The sequence below is a fragment of the Pelobates fuscus genome, chromosome 13, assembly GCF_036172605.1.
Source record: "Pelobates fuscus isolate aPelFus1 chromosome 13, aPelFus1.pri, whole genome shotgun sequence".
In the NCBI taxonomy this organism is placed as follows: Eukaryota; Metazoa; Chordata; class Amphibia; order Anura; family Pelobatidae; genus Pelobates; species Pelobates fuscus.
Window position 1 is genome coordinate 102,196,283 of NC_086329.1, and position 12,009 is coordinate 102,208,291.

General features: G+C 36.9%; 1 protein-coding gene across 1 annotated transcript; it reads right to left on the bottom strand.

Moving 5' to 3' along the window:
- Nucleotides 1–1,849: 1,849 nt before the first annotated feature.
- LOC134582668 (SLAM family member 9-like) lies at nucleotides 1,850–11,800 on the bottom strand. The gene is made up of 5 exons (XM_063439320.1): nucleotides 11,749–11,800; nucleotides 5,538–5,852; nucleotides 5,106–5,360; nucleotides 2,765–2,805; nucleotides 1,850–1,933 (listed from the first exon to the last, which is right to left on the bottom strand). Exons 1-5 carry the CDS (start codon nucleotides 11,798–11,800, stop codon nucleotides 1,850–1,852), a joined length of 747 nt encoding a protein of 248 aa, XP_063295390.1.
- Between the last annotated feature and the right edge of the window lie 209 nt (nucleotides 11,801–12,009).

The following is a 12,009-nucleotide window of genomic DNA, read 5'->3' on the forward strand; positions in this document are numbered from 1 at the left end:
TGGTCAGATAAATTATTAGGAGTAAAGTGAAAACATAAGAAACACAGAATCACATGTTTGCGTACTCCCCAGGAGACTAGTTGTTTTGCGATATGTCCAATTGCTTCTTTGAAGCAGGTGAGAGAATGTTTATTTTTTGCGAAGCTCATTTTAAAAATACACAGGAAATGACACAGGAAGGCACTCTTGCAGAGAGCAAGAAACAAGGTGAAATAAAAGATGTGTCTAAACGAGCGGTTATTAACTGTAAGTTGAGACTCATATTGGTCCACACAAAAAAATAGTTTTATGAAGCAGCAAAACATGTCTACATGCAAGAAGGTTCTGACACGTCAAGCAATCTTACAAAACAAAAGCTGTTAACAGAACAGAACAACTGTTCTCCAAGCCCCATGAACACTTGCAGTGCCTCCATCCCTCCCTGTGCTCTGATGGATTAGGGCGAATGCAGTTGCTGCACATGTGCCGTACGTCGCATAATGGTTTTATATGAGAAGCATTTCATTGGTCCATGGTGAGAGAGAAAGATATCATGTAAGGCCGATGGGGCTTCAAAGAGAACTTGCTTGATCGAAGCTGAGCATTGTATTAAAAAAATAAATAAATGTATTGGCAATAGTTGTTGCAATCAAATAATGATGTTTTAAATAATATATTTTTTTTGTTGTTGTTGCAATTGTCCTTTAAAGTATGGTTTGCCAAGCTAAAGCTGTGCACATACTTTAAAAAAAAATGCTAGATAATAATGATTAAAGGAATACTCCCACCCCATGAAAAAATAAAAATGATTAAAGGAATACTCCTATCCCATGACAAAATAAAAATGATTAAAGGAATACTCCCATCCCATGACAATTTCAGCTTTTTTGATGTTAGTATGGGGGCTGGAGTTTCCAGGTCTTACCTTCAATGTTTAAACCATACTGCTACTTTGCAAGTTAAAGTTCTGCCACCTGACAACATTTTACCCAATTTCCTCCCCCTTGGCCTCCCCTGTATGAGGAAGGTTTGTCTGCTTGGCCAAAGAATAAGCTAACTCTTTCAGTCTATCAATGTTTAACTGTTTAGAGAAATTCATATGTACTGTTGGAGGGAGTATTCCTTTAGGACTCAGTGGTGTAAACATGGTTTAAACAATAGAAAAAGATGCCTAGTCCATCCTTGTTGATTGCATTTGGTAACGTCTTTGGAACATGTTACGTCCCCATCTTTACTGCTCTCACTGTAAAAATAAAGAGATTCCATCTACTGCTAAAGTAACATTTCATTCCCACGGTAGATCCTTCTGACTTACAGCAATGGACAAGTCACCAGACAGTTCATGTGGTCAACATGGACATATTGATGTTAAGTTATCTTATCCTGTCTCAGATATCTCTTAACTGCTGTACGCAGACTCAATATTCCACACAATATTTATTCAGAAATGATTCCATTGTTTTGTTAATTTAGTTTTCATTAAAACATGTCATCTGTTTTTTTTTTTTTTAACTGATCCCTCGAGGATGGATATTCAAAATATGGACCCACTATGGATTTAAGCAGCTGTAACAGTTTCCATATCTCTCCATTGGTCGATACATCTTTGTATACCTGGCATATCTCTCCGGCCTGGGCAGTCACTGTTGGGATTGATGTTACACAATGTTCCTGCATCGTTGTATCCACAATCAGCCCCAAATCTGTTTGGCTAAGAATGTCCTTAACACTGTCTTTAGCAGTCCCATTGCAATTCGATTTAATGATAGATAAGATATACCGAGTCCTCAGTTTATCCTCTCCTGAATGATACACTGTTTTTTGTAAATAATATTTCAAACTGAATGCCTGAAAATACTGAAATTTGATGTCAATATATCAGTCTTGGAAAAGTGTTTGTTTTTTTAACTTCACTATATATTGTTGCAAAACTTTCTCTTCTGTCTTGTTTCACCTGAAATACAAAAAACATGTAAAGATATTTTTGAATCCTGTGTTTTGTGAGCCTCCTACCCAATACGCGCTGTTGACCGTTACTGACTTACATTACACAATGTTTCATTATCCCTTTATCTACAATTACCCCCAAACCTATTTGGCTAAGAATTCCCTAGATTCTGTCTTTAGTTGCCGCCGTTACAATTTGTGTAAATGTATTTTTGTAGTTGTTATGGTGGAAGGAGTCTTTAGGTACAGATGCGCTGGTTTTTGCCAAATTGTGTTTCAAATTCCATTTCTGTATTATCCATACAACTGGGCTCACATTTAAGGTGGAGTTTATCCCAGTATTCATAGCTTATTATTTTTAAAACATTTGACCCAAGTATCAGGCGTATTTCTTTGGGGGGCCAGGAGGGAACTGCACCCAAAGACTCATAGCACTATAACCACTGGAATGCACTGTCCTTGTTGTTTAGAGTTTTCATTTTGTATTAACAGTATGATTTAGGTTGACCACATTTACACCTATAATTAGATTCAGTGTTTATTTATTTATACTGCTTCATTCAAATTATCATTATAATAGTGCACGAAAAAGAAGTTTAATTTGTGCACTGTATTTGTGCACTGTAAACATTGGGGAAGGCATTTATGGAAAGTTTGGCCAAAACATGGATGTATTCAAAATAAGACAATTGGTAAAATTAAAGGGACACTGTCATGGACAAATGTTGAAACTTGCTTTGCTCACTAGAATTTCTATTGATCTCAGCTGGATAGTGAAGCTAGACAACTGTTTAGTTAATCCTATTTGATTTAAAAAAAAAAAATGAATAAGTCTAACCTGAGCATAGACAGTCGGTATATCTGTCACACCTTCCACATCTACATAAAATAAAGAAAGAGTTGTATTTAGGTACATGCTTGTGTAATTGTCGTAAGATACATTGACCACAGAAAGGTTGTATATAAAGCCAGGCAATAGTGTAAAACCTAAGCCAGTAAGCCACCAACCCAGCTAACCAACCAAGCCAGTCAACCATCAACCCAGCTAACCAACCAAGCGAGTCAACCTTCAACTCAGCTAACCACCCAAGCCAGTCAACCACCAACCCAGCTAACCATCAACTCAGTTAAACATCCAAGCCAGTCAACCACCAACCCAATTAAAAACCCAAGCCTATTAACTTAGATAACCATCCATGCCAGTCAGCCATGAACCCAGCTAACCAACTAAGCTAGTCAACCACCAACCCAGATTACCACCCAAGCCAGTTAATCACCAACTCAGCTAACAACCCAAACCAGTCAGCCACCAACCCAGCTAACCCCACAAGCCAGTAATCCACCAACCCAGCTAACCACACAAGCCAGTCAACCACCAACCCAGCTAAAAACCCAAGCCCATCAACTTAGCTAACCACCAAAGTCAGTCAGCCATGAACCCAGCTAACCACCCAAGCCAGAAAAACCAAGCCCATCGACTTAGCTAACCACCAAAGTCAATCACCAACCCAGCTAACCATCCAAGCCAGTCAACCACCAACCCAGCTAACCACCCAAGCCAGAAAAACCAAGCCCATCAACTTAGCTAACCACCAAAGTCAATCACCAACCCAGCTAACCATCCAAGCCAGTCAACCACCAACCCAGTTAAAAACCCAAGCCTATTAACTTAGCTAACCACCAAAGTCAGTCAGCCATGAACCCAGCTAACCACCCAAGCTATTCAACCTCCAACCCAGCTAACCATCCAAGCCAGTCAACCACTAACTCAACTAAAAACACAAGCCCATCAACTTAGATAACCACCCAACCAGTCAGCCATGAACCCAGCTAACCAACCAAGCTAGTCAACCTCCAACCCAGCTAACCATCCAAGCCAGTCAACCACTAACTCAACTAAAACACAAGCCCATCAACTTAGATAATCACCCAACCAGTCAGCCATAAACCCAGCTAACCAACCAAGCTAGTCAACCACCAACCCAGATTATCACCCAAGCCAGTTAATCACCAACTCAGCTGGCCATCAAAGCCATCCAACCAACAATTACCTCTAATTCCAGGGTTTCCATCTGCTTTCTTTTTCTTTTTTATGTATAAAGCAACCACAAAAATCCCAATAAAGATTGCACATATTGTTATAATGTAGAATATGGGAATGTTGCTATGATTGAAACTTTGTTCTGAAAATATAATATAAACAGTTGAAATAATATTAAATGTGTAGTAAGTTCACTTTGATCCTTAAAATGTAAGCATTAGACAGTTGAAAGCAAATTGTTCAGGTGTATTAGAAATACATTTATGTTAAAACAATTAGACTGTTAGTTGGCGGCGGTAGTGCTAAGTTCCAGGAACAAGTAAGCACACTCAAAGTTTTATGGGGATTGTGTATAAAATGGGTCAGGCTCACTTTTTATGCATTTTTAATTACACATTTCCTCTTCATAAAACAATCTCAATATTCTTATATAAAATTGGCATTTCAGGTGTATGTTGAACCTTATCCATATGCATATAACTGGATATTGTACATCAAAAATCAGCAAATCTCAAAGATAAAATAATATAGCTCCTCTATGTGTAGTCCTCTCCGTAATGAAATGCCGATGGTCACCTTCAGTTGTCTTTGAACCTTAGTTAGCAGGTAAGTTTAAGCAGGTAAGTGGCTGTACTGACCCAAGACTGAGGTATAGTGTTTTCCTGGAACATGTATATAAACATGATTTCCAAAACTCTGTCTTGACCATTAGTCTTCTTTACTGTGGAGGTGTGATAGCTCCCTTTAGTGAATCCCACATACATTAAAATGTCATTTTTCCTCTTTGGTCTAAATGAATTAAAAGCTAGAATATTTGAATTTTTGGGGGAAAATAAACTCCTTCATTCTAGTCTAGGATAGTCCTATGAGCTAGTGGTTTACCTTATCTGTCTGTTCTGAAACCTATTTATGTTTTAATAAATGTCCCACCATGCCTCACAACCTCCTTTTTTCCTATTGGCCAATAATTTTATTTAATTTTGTTTATTTTTTTTAATGCCCTTCAATGGATTCACACATTGCAGGCGACATTTAGCCCAAGATCGAGAAGATTTCGATTTATTTAAAACATGTTCAAATTTTTTTTTTATGTTTTATAGTTTTACAAATTCATGAATTCTTAAGTGTATAAGTTTACCTTTTGCCGTTCGGCAGTAATTCCACGGCTTTACATCAATGGAGGCATTACTGACTTGATTAATTGCTGTGCAACTGTAGTTACTGCTTGGTTCAACATTGTCCAGATAGAGTGTGTCATTTGTCATGGCTAGGTCATCTCTATTCCAGGTGACAGTCACATCTGTTAGATTTACTTTACAAGTTAAGGACACTGCACAGCTCCCATTATGGTAGATGTTGGGAAGGACAAATATATTGTCCTTTGTCAATTTCCCTATGCATAAAACAAATACATTAATAAACTAGGTGACATATATTTCCTAAAATGACATTCTAGAAGCCTCCCTGTGCTTTTTTTTTTGTTCATTTAAAGGCAGTTCAGGTAAAATAAATACGCATATTATAAATATAAAACAAAACAGAAACTGATCGATCAATCAAAATAACGTACTGTGTATACTGATATTGTAGCACTGAACAAATTCTTGCCCACTCTTCATAAATATATGTGCCACGTAGAGTCCTTCGTCCATTCTGGTTATTTCTTTAATCTTCAAGGAATTACTGGAAATCTGACTCAGTCTACCTTTAAATATCTGAGATTTTACATCAATGGTGTCCATGGACTTGGTTGTAGCGATGTGTCTTCCTCCCATAAGCCAAGAGACCTCTTTTATACCAGACTTATCCAATTGTAAGCTGACATCTACTCCCTCTGCACGGATAATGGTTTTCATATTGTCACATTGTGTCATGGAGTCAACATCTAACAACAAATTTGTTGAAAAAAATATGTATATATTAAAGCAGCTTTTTCTTCATTTTACGATTATATTAATAATTCCATATCAGAAACAAAATGAGTATAATTCACAATACAAAAATAATGAATGCAGTAACAGGAACAATTTGGTACTAGAACAGGATTTTGTCAAATTTCCCCAACGCCCAGAAGCAACGACAAAAGTTAAGAAGAAGATAACATTATTATTTCTAAGCATCCAATATACTCAATTTAATCTCTCACATGCATTACACATGGTACCATAAACATATTTAAAGACAATTATAAACATAACAAATCGATTTCTCATGAAAGCCTGTTAGACACACACAGGCACACAGACACACACACACACACACACACACAAATACATGTAATTAGACATTCACAAGTACACACAGACTAAACCAATCTCGCATATCTAAGTGCCAATACACTCATGTAAACAAAAATAAAATTCATTGATTCTCCTTTTTATTCTTCTGTGAAAAGGAGCCGGGAGAGGAGATCCAGAGATCTGTAGGGTTGTCCCTGCTGTCTAGAGAAATAGTGAGCTGTCCCTGCTTACTTTTGTAGCAGATACAACTTCAGAGCTCCCTTGCTTACCCCAGGGATGGATGTTCCTGTAATTCTACTATATATCTCACGGATGAGATGAAAAGAACCAAGCCAACTTTTAATGGGCTCTGAAAATTGTGAGTTTGAAGAGATACTCTTACTTATACATAACCTCACATATACAGTTTACACTATGTGTGTTTTTAACTCATTCTAACATAGGTTTGAAAAAAAGACCTATGGTTTGGTTATCAGAAAATTATTATTTGTAAGGTAACACAAATTATCTTTTTTCTGTGTGCGCAAATCACCCTTTCTGTTTCTTCTATTATATCACATCTGTAAAGTGTAATTGGTGACATTACATTTTGGTAATTTCTAGCTGCACCAGCTTATTTGTCAGTGCCACTGTGTCCTTTATCTTTTTGGATATGTTCCAAGCGTGCCCCCAATTCCCCTTTATCTATAAAGATATTGTACAACCAGAGAATAGACTGGTCCACGTGCCCTCACAGCCATTGAACCATCGTGGAATTCTGGCTTATTTAATATGGAGGATTAGGCACCTGGCATCCAGCATCTCGATTAGAAATGAATTATAGCCAGTGGCCTGCGGTGGCTAATAAAACTTTTTTTTTTAAATTTCTGGAATTTGTTTTCTTTCTTTTGATACTGTTATTACTATTATGAGTTCAGATAAAGCCAAAACAGAAGGTTGTGGAAAATTTTACAATGTTATATTACATCCTTTAGGTCTTTTAGATCAGGGGAGCCCAAAAGGTAGATCAACAGATGTTTTTTTTTAAAACCACAGCTTCCATAATGCTTTGTCATTCTAAAGGCATGCACATCACGGGGGTTGTGGTTCTACAACTTCCGTAAATCTACCTTTTGGGCACCCCTGTTTTAGTTTTTAGAAAACAAAATGTAAAGGTTGGAAAAACACAATATGACACCTCAATTACCTTATACGTTTCTTTAAGCAAACATGAAGGTATCCCCACCACAAATAGCAGAATATGTTGGAGGAATAACCTACGGAACATGCGTTACGTGCTTAAAATATCACCACCTCACCTACTGCCCACTCAACAGATTCAACACTCAACTAATTATAGCATCCACCCAACTCACAACCCACACACACCTGCACCTACATGGTTGTCTTCATCAGACCAAAAAAATACGGTGGGGAAAATAATAATTATTGAGTAATAGTTATTGAATAATAATTATGGTGTGTACTATTTATAATGGGTAATAATTACAGTGGCATTATACGGACCCAGGGCAGTGTATTTCCCAGGGCAGGCATTTTTCATACTCCGGTTAATTATTGTATAGAATGATTTATATTCATGTGCATTACTATCATATTTATCATTATTATCATGTACTCGTGTTAATTTTCCCCACATGGATTGAGAAATACTATTTCTATTTATAAGGCACCAATTTATTTTGCATCACAGTACCATGTGCAAATAATCCATTATGATAATCTATGATCATAATTCTAGCATATCATCATTTAACTAGAAGATAGTGACACTGCTTTATTTAAATATGCCACATGTTTAATGATGAATTAAAACACAATTACACAATAGTTATATCAGTAGGACACAAATAAAAATATAAAAAACAGAAATCCTAAATATAAAATAATATAAAATTAAAATCCAAAAATCCCAATAATACAATGATCACATACTCGTTTATGGAATTCCACCTTAACAGAAGAAAAAAAAAGGTAACTAACTGAAGGTAATAAAAAAAGAAAATACTAAGTAAGGTAGAGCAGCACAAAATTGTGTCCAGTCTCATTTATCAGTTTAGATACACAGATTAAATATATAAATATAAACAGTAACCATATAAAAACTCCACAATAATCACAAATATACAATACTAATAAACAGATGAAATATATAAATATAAACAGTAACCAAATAAAAACTCCACAATAATCACAAATATACAATACTAATAAACAGATGAAATATATAAATATAAACAGTAACCAAATAAAAACTCCACAATGATCACAAATATACAATACTAATAAACAGATAAAATATATCAAACAATCACACCGGTGTGATGACCACTTGACAAAGTCCAACCCAATAGCATCGATCCTTGAAAATTTATTTTTGGCAGAAAGGCAATATAAGCAAAATAGGAGAGTCGGCTTAAATATTCAATGTAAGTAGAAAGTGCAGAATATAAGGAAATTAAAGAAAGTCACAACGCCAACAATGTAGCAAGGTCAGTATTTAGATAGTATCGGGTACAGCAGCCCGCAATGGAGGTAACATATATGTCAGCAGGCAATAAACTATAGTCTGTCAGCAGGAGAGCCCTTAATAAGGCAGAATATCAGGAGGCACTAGGGTATGGTTGGGTAGCACACAGCACGCCAGTAGGCCACATCCAGCACAATAATATGCAATCGGTAGTAAAACTAATAATCTATGAAGCGGCACTGTCAGCCCCATGTTAAAATTGAGTATTTAGTAAAGATAGAATCTGAAGTATTCCTATTGAATGTGTTAGTCAATATGTGTCAATTCCTGCAGCCATCATCAGTGACAGCTGCAAGGAATTGTCTTTGTCTATGGAGGACATTCAGCATAGCCTTCAATGCTGTACTCTCGCGCATGTGTGAGAGTACATCAGTGATGTCGCTTCTTGGTGCGGTGAAGCGGCCAGGAGTTTAAGAGGAGCAGCGCGGACAGTGGGCCAGGTTTGGGTAAGTAATTTCACCCTTATCTGCCCTCCTTGGCCACTGGACCTCCGACGGCTATGTCACTGTCGGGGGACTTTGCGATTTTGGCAAAGTCCCAAGACAGTGAAAGTGCTGCTTTAAACTTAATAGCAGCAAAAACATGTGGGAAAAAAGGTAGATTGCAAAATCACAATGGGTAATACCTAAACATGGGATAAAGTGCACTAGCCAACATGTTTCATCCATTTTATGGACTTTATCAAGAATAAATAAACAAGAATGGCAAACTGCAGTGATTATATAGACCCAAAATGAATAACAAGATGAATAGAAGATCCAACACATGTGTATATTATTAATTAATTAATTAGCTAATTGTTTTTTTTTAAAGGGACCACACACAATCCAGCAATTACAATCAACAGCAAAATAACGAAACAAGGGAGACGGGGATTATATGGCTGTCACATACGCGTATCCAACTGTTAAGTGGGTGTGTGCACCCACGTCCCACTTCCGAACCTCAGGAGTGTCACCTAGACTGGGTAACAGGGGATAACCCAAAATGCGTAAAGAAAAGGAAAAATAATCCCAATAATCAGTTCCGTGGAAGGTGATTAATAGGATAATAGCCCAGTCCAATCTGATAGTAGCCTTAAAAAAACAACCCAAAACCTTATTATTATCAATGAAAAAGGTTAGAGCCTATATCCTACAAAATAAGGATAAACACCGGATAAACAGATATCCTAATATTTGTGCAGGTGGTAACCTGAGGGGAAAGTACTGATCAGCTTACATCTGAATAGCATGAGAAGAAAGACAGTCAGGGTACTAGGGGACCCTGAGGACGGCGTGATCTCACGCCAAACGTGCGTCGGGCGGCTCCTATTTTCATTTATTTTTTCACTTCACATGTTATTTATTTTTATTTTTTGGTGTTTATTGGTTGAGGGATGTCTGGTGCAGGTAGGAACTAGCTTTGTGAGGGGCCGAGGTAAATAGCGACAAGTGTGCATTGCTGATACCCCCTTTTATAGTTTATTCCCATTAGTTGGTAACTCAATATGTAGGGTGCTGGTAATATCCGTATCCCATGTCCCTCACCCTCTGGAGGTATTTGGTAGGGGGTTATAGTACCTCATGGCTTAACTATAGCTCATTATCTGGGGTTCTTAGTTTAGGTAGAAACCAGTTCTAGAAGAAAGAAATGAGATAAGGTCCTCCAATTGAAAAGGGTCTAACCCTAGAAAGTAGGAATTAAAATAGATGTTCCCTAAAGGAACCAAAGTATTGGAGCAACACTTGCTGATAGGGCAAAATAATAAATACATAATAAAGTCCTAAATTAATTAAACGTGCAAGAAAAAAGTGTTGTGGAATAGAATACTATATAAGACTATATCTAAGCAAAGCCAATGCTAATTATGAAGAATTCCTTTATTATTGCTTGGTCAAAACTGATCCCTGCAGAGATGATATAATATACTGCTGTGAGGAGAATCAATCACAATTGCCCTACATAGTAAGTCAACTCCAAGTGAGCAGTAATATACACCATGTGAGCAGGGCTTGTGAAATCTAGACTGTACCCTGCAAAGCTGCCGTATGCACCTAAACTGTCAGATGCACGGATCTGATACTAAGGGGAACACACTAACAGCAACAAAGTTACGAACTGACGTCTACGCAATCTATGCAGTGAGTATGAACGCCTGTAGATAGTATGAACCTCCACGAACGACTCCCTCAGCGATCTGCCTAGTCAACAAAAAGTCACATAACGTGGATCTGTAGTAAAACACTGAATACTATGAGCTTGCTATAAAAAAATAAATAAAAAAAATCCTCACACACCTAGTTAAAAAATACACTGATAGGAACCTTCCAATGGGGCAAATGTATGGCCTGTAGATTCATTCTACGAGACTCTAAAGTGATAGAAGATACTGCACAGAATGTTAAGATCCCAGTTAGGGACTTTGTTGCTGTTAGTGTCTTCCACTTAGTATCAGATCCGTATATCTGACAGTTTAGGTGCATACGGCAGCTTTGCAAAGTACAGTCTAGATTAAGATTTATAGATATATACAAAAAAAAATGAGGATGCAGCTGTAGATCTACAGATCTGTAGATCTAGATATCTATTCTGTATTGGAGGGATTATTGCTGGGATGTCCCTGGAGGAAGCTGTTACCACTGTCTATTGAGATAAGTGCTATATATTCAATTTTTTTTTTGTTTTAAGGGCAAAAAGTGTTTGTTCTTTTGTACTATATACATAGATTAAGATTAATGTTAGATTCCCTAACATTAAGCACTTGATCACTTTATCACTTATTTGTTTATTTTGTTCATTTTTTTCACCTTTATGCTTCCTCTTTATACACATATATCTTTATAATTGATTATTTTATCTTACTAATAAAAGTAATGTTTTAGTAGCTGTACTTAATTTGAAGTCATGCCCCTTAGTTCCTGACCGTTTAACTATGGTTAAACCCTCTAATTTACCCACTCAATCCTTTCTGGTTTAGATAAATTTTTGCATCTGAAACTTTTTGTTAGTATTTATAACATTGTACTTACAGTGTTGAAGAGAGAACATAAGCAGCATCCAGACGTTAAATGTCACATGCATCCTCTCTACTACTTTTCTTTGTATAATATGTTTTTGCTTTGACTTTCTTTTACTTTTCCGTGTTCTGTCGCAACTGCTGGGTGTGAGTGAGAAAAGCTCTGCAATAGAAATGATGTATAGCAAGTTCTTTTCCAATTGAAGTGTATTACCTGTGTGCCCACCTTTATCCTCACAGACCCGACTAACGGGGGTTGATGGAAAAAGTGGTC